The sequence below is a fragment of the Bufo gargarizans genome, chromosome 2 (genome assembly GCF_014858855.1).
Source record: "Bufo gargarizans isolate SCDJY-AF-19 chromosome 2, ASM1485885v1, whole genome shotgun sequence".
NCBI classification, from domain to species: Eukaryota; Metazoa; Chordata; class Amphibia; order Anura; family Bufonidae; genus Bufo; species Bufo gargarizans.
Genome location: NC_058081.1, coordinates 281003956 through 281017565, shown reverse-complemented (window position 1 = coordinate 281017565; position 13610 = coordinate 281003956). Strand labels below are relative to the sequence as shown.

Here is a 13610-nt window from a genome sequence, read left to right as displayed (position 1 = left end):
AGTCAGTGACCGACAGCTATCTCCTTATACACAGTCATAGAGGGAAGGCTGTCATCACTGATAGGACCGTCTCCTTGTCTTCAGTCAGTGACTGACAGCTATCTCTGTATACACAGTCATAGAGGGAAGGCTGTCAGTCACTGATAGGACCGTCTCCTCGTCTTCAGTCAGTGACTGACAGCTCTCTCTGTATACACAGTCATAGAGGGGAGGCTGTCAGTCACTGATAGGACCGTCTCCTTGTCTTCAGTCAGTGACTGACAGCTCTCTCTGTATACACAGTCATAGAGGGAAGGCTGTCAGTCACTGATAGGACCGTCTCCTTGTATTCAGTCAGTGACTGACAGCTATCTCTGTATACACAGTCATAGAGGGAAGGCTGTCAGTCACTGATAGGACGTCTCCTTGTCTTCAGTCAGTGACTGACAGCTATCTCTGTATACACAGTCATATAGGGAAGGCTGTCAGTCACTGATAGGACCGTCTCCTTGTCTTCAGTCAGTGACTGACAGCTCTCTCTGTATACACAGTCATAGAGGGAAGGCTGTCAGTCACTGATAGGACCGTCTCCTTGTATTCAGTCAGTGACTGACAGCTATCTCTGTATACACAGTCATAGAGGGGAGGCTATCATCACTGATAGGACGTCTCCTTGTCTTCAGTCAGTGACTGACAGCTATCTCTGTATACACAGTCATAGAGCGAAGGCTGTCAGTCACTGATAGGACCATCTCCTTGTCTTCAGTCAGTGACTGACAGCTATCTCTGTATATACAGTCATAGAGGGAAGGCTATCATCACTGATAGGACGTCTCCTTGTCTTCAGTCAGTGACTGACAGCTATCTCTGTATACACAGTCATAGAGGGAAGGCTGTCAGTCACTGATAGGACGTCTCCTTGTCTTCAGTCAGTGACTGACAGCTATCTCTGTATACACAGTCATATAGGGAAGGCTGTCAGTCACTGATAGGACCGTCTCCTTGTCTTCAGTCAGTGACTGACAGCTATCTCTGTATACACAGTCATAGAGGGGAGGCTGTCAGTCACTGATAGGACCGTCTCCTTGTCTTCAGTCAGTGACTGACAGCTATCTCTGTATACACAGTCATAGAGGGAAGGCTGTCAGTCACTGATAGGACGTCTCCTTGTCTTCAGTCAGTGACTGACAGCTATCTCTGTATACACAGTCATATAGGGAAGGCTGTCAGTCACTGATAGGACCGTCTCCTTGTCTTCAGTCAGTGACTGACAGCTATCTCTGTATACACAGTCATAGAGGGGAGGCTGTCAGTCACTGATAGGACGTCTCCTTGTCTTCAGTCAGTGACTGACAGCTATCTCTGTATACACAGTCATATAGGGAAGGCTGTCAGTCACTGATAGGACCGTCTCCTTGTCTTCAGTCAGTGACTGACAGCTATCTCTGTATACACAGTCATAGAGGGGAGGCTGTCAGTCACTGATAGGACCGTCTCCTTGCCTTCAAAACCCAGCATGAGCATTTAAAGGAAGTAAATACGGGCTAGACTGAATCTTTTCCCATAAAATTATCAATCTCCATAGCTCCTCCTGCTCTATAACATGTTTCTGGCAGATTATACTGAATTTTCATGGTGACCGGTTCCCTTTAATGATCACACGGCTGTTGACATCAAGTCATTGCAGTTTCATTATAAAATACCACATCATAATAGATGAAGGATCACCTTACCTAAATTCTGCCACATACTGAAGATTTCACAGCCCATTGTCACACGCATGTCCCCATATCTAAAGAGATAAGAAATACAAAATGTTCCATAAAACAGTATCAGTTGTTCTGTGTGTTCCACTGTGTGCAAATGTACCCCTGGAGATGCCAAATTCACTACCACACTCAATAATAATTAGAATAGTTAAAAACTCCAGTTCACACTTACTTCTCCAGCACTTTTTTCATCTTAGAAGGGGTAAACATCTCCAGCTGTAAACAAGACTGGTTTATGAAGATGACTGCAAGGTAAAAGTATGAATCCCATATCTGTGTGAAAAAATTACGAACACAAGCACTTAATAGCATATACTCGGCAATGGTATGCTGTAATAGAGGTGTATTCATCTTTCAAATTGGTGTATAGGTTCAAATGGAGAATGTGGCTATGCTCTCTATCTCGCTCTTCCAGATCCAATAAGTATATGTCCTTCCTTACTGTTCCCAGAGGATACCTTTGCCTATTCAGTACCACAGCAATGGCAATCCACCACTGGTGTGCTCTAAAACTCTCTGAAAATCCTTTTGTGATAACAAAACTTAATGAACATAAGTAAAAAAAAAAAAATTCCAAAACTAAGCTGCAGTTGTTTGCTTTTATATGCACCATATAACAAAAACATGGCTTGTTTCTTCCAAAAACAGCACCACACCTGACCATAGGTTGCATGTGGTTTGTTAGCTCTTCCCCATTGACTCAAGTGGAGCTGAGCTGCTGTGCCAGGCACAACTTGTTGACAGGTTCACCCTTCATTTTGGGAGCCCCTTTCTGAAAACAGGAGCAGGTCCAAGAGGTGGAACGCACACCTATCTGACATTGATAGCATATCCTGGCTATATGCAATCAATGGATGATATGGGAATACCCATTTAATGTTGGGGGGGATGTTCTAGAGATAGGAATGGGTCCCAGAGTTAAGAGCCGCACCTATCTGACATTTATAGCATATCCAAGCAATATGCCATGAATATCTGAGATAGGGAAACCCTTCAAAAACTGGAACTGCAGCGATCTGATGAGTCAGACTGGCTTCCTTTTAAGAAGAAATTCTCCAGCTGACACAACCTTGCTAAAGGGGTATTTCCATCACATACAATGGGGCATATCGCTAGGCCCCCCATTGTCTGATAGGTGCGGGTCCCACCTCTGGAGAACGGAACAGGGAGAGCTGTGGCTGGAGGACCCCAGGAAACCGTTCACCACCAAGCGCTGCTCCCATACAAATGAACGGGAGCGCACAGCGCACCGTGCACGTGCGGTCCCTGCTCCCATTCATTTCTATGGGACAGATGGAAACAGCCTTTAAGTTAAGCTAGAAATAAAATGATGGGGCAGAGTTATTAAACTGTCTTTCCTCGCCATATCAATGAATCACAGCGAAGATTTCATTTTTCAAGTGCACTTTACAAAATTAAAGCTGTGTTGTGATTGGTTTTTACAAGCACCACAGACAATATTTCTTTTACATGGTTTCAAAAATATACAGTAACATATCTCTTATAATATAAAAATTAGTTTCTGTCTGTTCTTTATGCGCGACCAAACGACTGAACTGATCTTCACCACATTTGGCACACATGTACAACAGGTGTCCGGGAAGGTTTTAGACCGGGTCTCCACTCTCTAGGCTGTACCGTTCCTGAGATATTCCCAAAAAATGACCTGCATTAGCCAATACAAGCCTGCAAGTCTCTCTCTTCATATCCCAAATGCCATACATACGGTCACATGTCCGTTATCAGCCAATAGAAGCTCGTAGGCTCTTAGTCTCCACATACACATAGTTTTATTCCAGGTTTAACAACCCAGCTATAAGGGGCGTTGCTAGGGTCTGAAGAGAACCGGGGCACGAGCCCACGTGAAGCAACGCCCCCATCCCATGAAGCCACGCCCTCATCACCGGGGGGGGGGGCGCCTTCACAGTAGTTATTAACCTTTTTCGTCAGTCCCCCCTTCAGTGAACGGGGGACTGCTGAATGGGGTTAATAACTACAGTGAAGGGCCTAGCCGCCTGGGCAACCCCACAGATCATCCATAACCGTGCCATCCACAGATCCCCCTCCCCATAACAGTGCCATCCACAGACCCCCCACCCTTAACAGTGCCATCAACAAATCCCCCGCTGGGTAAGGTACATACTTTTTTATTCCAGTAACAGGCTCAGCAGGGCACTGGGGCCAGGGTGAGGGAGAGGGAACAGTTCTTCTTGCACAGTATTCTAACTAGTCAACCAGGCTCTGGCTGACACACTGTTAAAGTTTGCCGTGCTGCCTCCCTCACCTTGCTACCAGGTCCAGCAGGCGCGCAGGCAGGCATGCAGTGTGAAGTGAGTCTTCAACTCTGCCACCAGCCTGCACGCTCTGCCTCTGCCGGGTCCCCCCCTCGCCTATGCAGTCAGTGGCTGTGCGCTGCGCTTGTGAGTCCTGAATGAGTAAACCTTCGCCCGGCGCCAGTAGCCCACGGTACTGGTCAGGGGGGGATTGGTTTGGTTGTTTCCATGATTCGCCACTGGCTGCACAAGCTAGGGACCAATCAATTAAGAGCCCTGCCACCTGCCACCCTGGAATGCTACCAGGCAGGCAGCAGGCTCAAGCCCCGGATCTTTTGACCTAGTGACGCCACTGCCAGCCATGTTACTTTACTGCTGTAGGTCAGCTTTAGGCTAGGGCTACACAACGACAATAAGTCGCATAACACATAAAAAACAACTACGCTGCTACATGCATCTATATTGGATGGATTTTTGGTGACTGTCGTGTCAAAGTCAAAGCATGTCGCAGTGCGACATCATAACCTATCATTATAAAAATTGTTGCACGACATTGGAACGACAAAATGTCGCTATGTAGCCGTAGCCTTAAAAGGGAACCTGTCATCAGTTTTATGGTGTCCTAACTAAGGGCAACATAAATAAGTGACTGATTCTCTTAGCAAAATGCTGGGTCACTTTCTTTAATTGACCCAGTCAATCTGCCAAAATCTTGTATTGAAAAGCTCCAGCTGATAATGAGGAGTCCTGAATATTCATGAGCTCCTGACTCTCCCCGCCCACCTGCTGCTGATTGACAGTTATTTTCCATATGAATCAGCAGCAGGTGGGCAGGGGAGTGGCTATAGCTGTTAATTAAATAAACGCTGGACTCAATGACATCACGCTGGACTCAAATGAGCATGTGGCATCTTTGTGTGTATATTATGAGGTAACCATATGTCACACCAGTAAGTGAATACATCTAAGGCACTTTTTAGTAGTTACCGGTAATTATTGTATATAATTAGTTAGATTATAATCAAATATCCACATGACAGGTTCCCTTTAAAGAGACAGGTCGCTGTGGAGGTCACTGTTAAGGGGGCAGGGGCTACTATTAAAGGGGCAGCTGCTGTGGAGGTCACTGTAAGGGGGGTAAGGGCCACTATTAAAGGGGCAGCTGCTGTGGAGGTCACTTTTAAAGGGGCGGGCACTGTAGAGGTCACTGTTAAAGGGGCGTTCATTGTGGATGTTACTGTTAAAGGGGGAAGGCCGCTGTGGAGGTCACTGTTAAGGGGGCAGGGGCCACTATTAAAAGGGGCAGCTGCTATGGAAGTCACTGCTAGGTCAGCAGGGTACTGTGAGGTCACTGTAAGGGAACGGAGTACTGTGGCAGACACTGTTAAAGGGAAGGGTGCTGTGGAGGTCTCTGTTAAGGGAGCAAGGAACAGTGGAGGTCACAGATAAGAGGATAAGAGGACGGTCCCCTATGGAGGTCAGTATTAAGGGGGAATACTGTATAGGTCATGTTAAGGGAGCGGGCCCCTGAGGAGGTTAAAGTCAAGGTAGTGGGGTGCTGTGAAACTCACTGTTAAAGGGGCTGCTGTGAGGGTCAAAGTTAAGGGGATGGGCTGGCTGTGGAGGTCCCATTTTAAGAAGGCGGGGCACTGTGGGGGGGGGGGGTCAGTGTTAAGGGGTGAGGTGCTGTGGAGTTCACTGTTAAGGGGGCGGGAAAATGTAGAGGTCACTGTTATGGGGGATACTGTCAAAATCTTTTAATGACACACAGAAACATTAAATGAAATAGATGAAATATACCGGTGCGAAGCAGAGTACTTCTGCTAATTTTATATATATATATATATATATATATATATATTACAATACTAATAATATTTAGAGGAACTCCTTGCAGCTGCACACATCTATAGTGATGGCATCTCCTTTTACAGTGCCAATAGTCCGCACTAAAGCTGGGCATATACTTAGGAATAGTGTCTGCCAAAGGCTAGTTCAGACAACAGTTATACACATGCATGCTGAGCTTGGCCAACTGTGCATGTGTACTCAAAAGAGAAGGGGGAGAATAAGCTACTGAAAGACACCTATGATGGCAGCTTATTTCCCTTGAGGACAAATGGATTTCAACATGCCTCATCCTTCTTTCCACTGACATTTACAGTCATAGGAGAGTCAGGTTACCCACATATATTTATTTTACGCATTTATATAGCGCTGACATATTCCGCAGCACTTTATAGACATTATCACCTGCTGTCTCCAATGAAGCTCACAATCCAAGTTCCTATCAATATGTCTTTGGAGTGTGGGAGGAAACTGTAGTAATAGATATTAGATGGTTCAGACAACGTGCATTGTATGGATGTACTCGGCTACATCAACAATAATAATAATTACAAGAGCTGCTATTAACATTGTAAATAACAATAAACGGTCTTATCCATCTTTTTAAAGTAAAATAAATGACAAACCAAAATAATGGTGCACTTTGTATGAGTCTCTGCATCTGAGTTTGGGAGTCATTCTTACCTTATAATCAAAGCCCTCATTTAAGAAGTTCTTACGAAGAGCATCGGAAAGATACAATACAGTTGTAATAATGACACTAGGAAAAAAAGGAATATATTTAGAACATATTCTATGTAAACACTTAATCAATCGTATATGCTGGCTTATATTTGTATTTGTAACATGAAATATTTAACAGGTTTATCCTGGAAAAGATAATGATGACATCCTCTGGACAAGTCGTAACTATCACATCACGGGAGTGCGAGTCCAGCACGTCCGCCAATCAGCTGTCGCAGGGAGCAGCAGCGCTCACCAAAGCAGGCCAGTGCTGTACATCATATAGTGGCAGTGCACTTGAATGGGTCTGAGCTGCAGCTAGGCCATGTGACCGATGTACAGCGATGTCACTGGCCTATGAAGCCTGTTCTAACAGCTCACTGGCGGCGATCCTGGGTTACGCATCCCTGCAGATCTGATACCGATGACCTATCCTGAGGATGTCATAAATATCTTTTCCTGGATAAACCCTTTAACTATGTTTTCAGGTGCCCTCATTGTACTATGCCATCCATACTTTGCGGTCAGATATCCATAAAAAGGTTACAAGAGACACAGCAGAAAATACATTGAGAAACATTGTTAAACTGCATTCCCTTGCTTTACACTCAACACAGCTCTGCAAATGCAACATTCTATAAGAGTACATTCAGGTTGTCACTATACCAAAGATTAGATTAGATTTCGATACCATAAAGTATTGCGATACTCGATACCACGTGGAAAAAAATAAAACAGAAAAAAAAGACACATGGATTCCTCCCTTCTCTCTTCTTATTGGCAGCAGCGGCACAGGGGGGAGGGGCGAGAGACTCCTTCTCTCCTGTGCTGCCGAGAGTTTTTCCATGGCCATTTTCCATCTGTGTGTGCATCTATTTTCAGTTTGTTTTTAAACAGACATTTTGCATCTTTTTTTTACAACCCTAACCCCTGCAGTGCCCTCGGTATATATTATGCCCCACACAGTGCCCAGTATAAACACTGTCCACTATATTACACTTAGTATCTATAATGGCCCTCTGTGGTGCCCCCAATGTCTATAATGGCCCCCATAGTGGCCCCAGTATGCATAATGCCCTCCCACAGTGCACTCTGTAGATACAGTATAAAGAGCCCCATAGAGCCCCCTGTAAATAAAATGTCCCCATATAAATAATGCTCCCAGACACCTATGATAGTGGCAGCAAATAAAAAAAAATATAAAATAATGAACTCTCTACAGGCAGTCCTGGGAAAACTCACTCCACACTGGAGGCAGCAGGACCTGGCGCTCCGAGCGTGTTCCTGTGAGGTCAGGATGTTGGGAGTGCAGGTTCTGCTGCCTACAGTGCAGAGTGAGTGTTCAGAGACTACTACCTGCCTCCCTCATCTACCCATTTTACCTGACTTAAATATGTGCACTCCTGTCTAAATGTCCATTACAAATGGGGCCATTTAGTTTTACAACCAAAAATAGGGCGTGTCCTATTTTTTGATGATCGCTATTCTCTGATCATTAAAAAAACTGCAATCTAAATAACCCCATGGAATGCAATGGTTCTAAAAATGGCTGTGTGACTGCAGCTTTTAACTGATGTGTGAATGTATCCTAAGACAGTTGAAGTTTTAGCACCTGGACCCCAACTTATGATTACTTCCAATGTATCCCCATATGTCATAAGTTGCCTGATTTTATGAGTTAAGACCTGACAGAAGAGCAGACACAACACACATTAGTTATTTGCTGCACTATGGCCAACTCCTGCTCTTCTGGATATCAACTTTGTTGGTTTACTTTTGCTTCTATGGAACAATCTGAACAGTACAGATGTGCCCCATTTTACCTGAGCTCAAATTTGGTTAAAGTGTACCTCCAGTTATCAAAAAAAAAAAAAAATTACATAAATGAATAGTGCAGGTGAGTATAAGAAACTTTGTAATATATATTATTGGCTTTTTATCAGGCTGCTTTGCTGTTTCCTGTGTTTAACATTGATGTCAATGGAGAGAGGAGTGTGGAGGATGATGCTGCTGGATGAGAGATAAAACTGCAGTTTCTTAGCTCTGCTACACAGCACTTTTGACTATACTATATCTAGGAAGATAAGGCTGTACAGAGTGAGGTAATAAAGCACTTACTAGCTAGCAACAGACTCCTCATCCCTCCTCCTCTCCACATAGGCTTTTTGTGTTTGAGGCTGTAGACCCAGTGCTCATAGAGATAAGAGGCTGAGTGACAGGAAAAGGAAGTAATGCACCCTGAGAAACCTAGGTAGCATAATTATTTAATAAGATATATTACAAAGTTTCTTATATTCACCTGCACAATTCATTTCTAAAAACATGTTTATAACTGGAGGTACAATTTAGGGACTCAAGTTTCTTACAAAATAAGTGATTTAAAGGGATTCTGTCACCAGGTTTCACACCCTCCAGAGAAAAATATGGTTATGTTCAGGGAGCTTTAACCATTCCTAATGTGGTCTTATAAATGTAATCTGTAGGCTCATTTTGCTAAAAAAAAAAACGCTATTACTAACCTGTCATTCATAAAAATAAGGTGCCCAAGGGGATGTAAATGGCTCCAAGCTGCCGCCCGCACCTGCTGCCGTTCATGCCCAGCGCCGCCTCATAATCTTCTGTGACATCTCCTGCTCTCCCTCCCTCCCCCCTCCTCCTGCTGCAACATCGCAATGTTACAGCAGGAGGAGGGGGGAGGGAGAAAGGGAGAGCAGGAGGCGTTACAGCAGGAGGAGGGGGAAGGGAGGGAGAGCAGGAGGCGTCACAGAAAATTATGAGGCGGCGCTGGGCACGAACGGCAGCAGGTGAGGACGGCAGCTTGGAGCCATTTACATCCCCTTGGGCACCTTATTTTTATGAATGACAGGTTAGTAATAGCGTTTTTTTTTTTAGCAAAATGAGCCTACAGATTACATTTATAAGACCACATTAGGAATGGTTAAAGCTCCCTGAACATAACCATATTTTTATCTGGAGGGGGTGAAACCTGGTGACAGAATCCCTTTAATATAGTGACACACTAACAAAACCCTTGACAGACCGCAATTCAAATGACAACCAGTGCGTGGCCACATACAGACACATATAGGATAAACATCGTGTGACACAATATTGCAAACTTTTTAATTTTTTATTTTTAAAGCTGGTTATCTCAAATCATGCATCTCAGGGTATGTAGATGAGTAAAGATAAAGGAAATATCTCTATATCTGCAAGGTTTTGTCTGCTATAATGTTGTATTCTAAAAATCTTGAAGATGTAGTATATTGTAACCAAATGGCAATAAATTATATGATTTATTAGAAAAAGTACTTTTTGGAAACACAAAAATAAACTGTATTAAAAACATAAATATACTGTTACATCAATATTCAGAATAGAGTACAGTCCAAAGACAAAAATAGTAATTTACATAGGCGTACGTTACTTAGCAGAACTAAAATTATTTTTGCATGTCTGCTTTAAAAAGCTATGAATATATAATACAAACAAGACACATAAATGGAGTCTATTATGATCAGGTGCCTCCTCCAGTTAAATAGCTGTAATCTGCAGATAGTATTCTGCATGCAGCTGTATCTGAAGTACCGCATAATACATAGGGAAAAAAAAAAAGATAAAAAGCCATGTCAGCTGAATATTTACAGTATCAATAAAAACCTGTGTGATTTCATGTTTGGAAATTTACTGAACCCTAATGAGCTCTCAATTTCCACAATGTGCCATTTATGTTTTCCGTAGTCTTTAATCAAATAAAGCGTCTCCCCTGGGTCTTGCTCTATGAAGTGAGAGTGGTGTAGCTGGCATACAGCGATTAGGAGCAGCTGCAGGAACTGGAAGTGGGCTAGAGTGCTTCAGTATGTAGCTGAATAGCAAAAGACATTAGTCTTCTAATTGGTTTCATGACGGCAAAGCTAATTAATTGTTTCATTCAATTAGAAGGACCCATTTCCTCCTCAGGGGCATGGCTTGTGCTATAACCATCATCCTTGTGTCAAGTGGTCAAATTACTGACCCCGTGTGCTTATGTTCTAACTGACAATTGATATAAGCCCAGTGAAAGAGCATGGTGCCAGTGACAGCACAAGACAAAAGTGTCTCTATCTCTAATTCCTGTAAGCTTGTCACCACTATGTTCTGCCTATCTGTGGTTGAATATTGCATTTGTGCTCTAATGTATTCATCTACGCTATATACAGTGAGGAACAGAAGTATTTGAACACCCTGAGAGACAGAATTAAAAAAATAATTCAGGAAATCACATTGTATGATTTTTTAAGAATTTGTTTGTCTTGCACTGCTCAACATAAGTATTGGAACACCTGATAAAATCAGTGCTAATATTTGGTACAGAAGCCTTTGTTTGCAATTACAGAGGTCAAACGTTTGCTGTAGTTCTTGACCAGGTTTGCACACACTGCAACAGGGATTTTGGCCCACTCCTCCACCCATATCTCCTCTAGATCTGTCAGATTTTGGGGCTGCCGCTGAGCAACATGGAGTTTCAGCTCCCTCCAAAGATGTTCTATTAGGTTTAGGTCTGGAGACTGGCTAGGCCACTCCAGAACCTTGATATGTTTCTTACGGAGCCACTCCTTTGTTATCCTGGCTGTGTGCTTTGGGTCGTTGTCATGTTGGAAGACCCAGCCACGACCCATCTTCAAAATGCTCTGACTGAGGGAAGGAGGTTGTTGCTCAAAATCTCACAATAAATGGACAATGAATTTATCCACTCCTTAATACAGTGCAGTCGTCCTGTTTCCTTTGCAGAAAAGAACCCCCAAAGCACGATGTTACCACCCCCATGCTCCACAGTAGGGATGGTGTTCTTGGGATGCAACTCATCCTTATTTTTCCTCCAAACACGAGTGAAGTTTAGACCAAAAAGTTCTACTTTGGTCTCATCTGACCACATGACTTTCTCCCATGCCTCCTCTGGATCACCCAGATGGTCATTGGCAAACTTCAGACGGACCTGGACATGTAATGACTTGAGCAGGGGAACCTTCCGTGCAATGCATGATTTGAAACCATGGCGGTGTGTTCTACCGACAGTGACCTTTGAAACTGTGGTCCCAGCTCTCTTTATGTGATTGACCAGCTCCTCCCTTGTAGTTCTGGGCTGATTCCTCACCTTTCTTATAATCCGTGATACCCCATGAGATGAGAACTTGCATGGAGCCCCAGTCCGAGGGAGACTGACAGTCGTCTGTAGCCTCTTCCATTTTCTAACAATAGTTGATCTATTTTCACCAAGCTGCTTGGCAATTGCCCCGTAGCCCTTTCCAGCCTTGTGGAGGTCTGCCTTTTGACAGCTCTTTGGTCTTAACCATGGTAGTAGTTGGCGTCTGACTGACTGTGGGGTGGACAGGTGTCTTTAAAGAGCTCAGACAGGTACTACTAAGATAGATTAATTAGTGGAGTAGAGGTGGACTTTTTAAAAGGCACAGTAACAGGTCTTTGAGAGCCAGAATTCTTGCTGTTTCTCAGGTGTTCAAATACTTGTGTTCAGCAGTGCAAGACAAATACATTCCTTAAAAATCATACAATGCGATTTCCTGAATTTTTTATTATTATTCTGTCTCTCAGAGTGGGAATGCACCTACAATGTGAATTTCCGACCCCTCCATGATTTCTAAGTGGGAGAACTTGCAAAATCGCAGGGTGTTCAAATGTTTCTGTTCCTCACTGTAGCATTGTGCAGCACCAAGGACTAAATGCTATATAAACATTAAAATATATAAGAATACTAAACTCTAAACATTATTAATCATAGGACACATCACATTTTAGTAAAATGTCATATTCTGCTTGAATTTCAATTTTATTATCAAAGGCAATGTATGGAAGATCTTTTATTATTCATCAAGAGTATTAACCCCTTAAATCTGCATAGTTTTTTGCTTTAATGTTTTACCCCCTGCATTTCCAAAGCCATAACTTTATTTTTCCGTTCACATAACCGTATAAGGGCTTGTTTTTTGCAGAACAAGTTGTACTTTCTACGGGCATTTTTTTTTTTTTTTAACGCAATTCTGCCAAAGTTGAATGGATTTTGTTTTTACTGTGTTCCCTATGCGGTACAACTAACCTTCATTCTGGTACAATTACAGAGATACCATGTTTTATACTTTTTCTTGTTTTAATACTTACATTTTTTTTCTTTGCATCACCATATTCTGACCTGTAGATTTTATTGATACAATTATGGAGAGTATAGAACTTTTTTATAACTTTTTATTAAATTTTTGGGAGGTAAAGTGAATCAACTTTCCAAAAAGTTTTTTTCTGTTGTGCTGTTCACTTATAGAATAATTCTTTTATATTTGGGATGTGACAATGATAATCTTTATTTTCTCTATTATTAAATTTTTTACAGATTTTTTTTAATAGGGAAAGGGGGGTGATTCAAAGAAAAAAAATGAAAAAATAATATATATATATATATATATATATATATATATATTATACACACACACACACATATATATATATATATATACACACACATACACAGTACAGACCTAAAGTTTGGACACACCTTCTCATTCAAAGAGTTTTCTTTATTTTCATGACTATGAAAATCGTAGATTCACACTGAAGGCATCAAAACTATGAATTAACACATGTGGAATTATATACATAACAAAAAAGTGTGAAACAACTGAAAATATGTAATATTCTAGGTTCTTCAAAGTAGCCACCTTTTGCTTTGATTACTGCTTTGCACACTCTTGGCATTCTCTTGATGAGCTTCAAGAGGTAGTCACCTGAAATGGTCTTCCAACAGTCTTGAAGGAGTTCCCAGAGATGCTTAGCACTTGTTGGCCCTTTTGCCTTCACTCTGCGGTCCAGCTCACCCCAAACCATCTCGATTGGGTTCAGGTCCGGTGACTGTGGAGGCCAGGTCATCTGGCGCAACACCCCATCACTCTCCTTCATGGTCAAATAGCCCTTACACAGCCTGGAGGTGTGTTTGGGGTCATTGTCCTGTTGAAAAATAAATGATGGTCCAACT

At 42.6% G+C, this 13610-nt stretch overlaps 1 protein-coding gene across 2 annotated transcripts in view; it reads right to left on the bottom strand.

Moving 5' to 3' along the window:
• The window catches only part of DOCK4 (dedicator of cytokinesis 4), a 346430-nt gene that overhangs the window by 97978 nt on the left and 234842 nt on the right, over window positions 1–13610 (bottom strand). The window contains exons 28-30 of one of the 2 annotated variants that reach the window (XM_044280322.1): window positions 6554–6629; window positions 1921–2021; window positions 1713–1771 (exon numbers count right to left, since the gene is read on the bottom strand). In XM_044280322.1, the coding sequence (XP_044136257.1) occupies window positions 1713–1771; window positions 1921–2021; window positions 6554–6629 (236 nt within the window). The remainder of the gene's footprint in view (window positions 1–1712; window positions 1772–1920; window positions 2022–6553; window positions 6630–13610) is intronic. The other variant, XM_044280323.1, reaches the window with a different exon arrangement.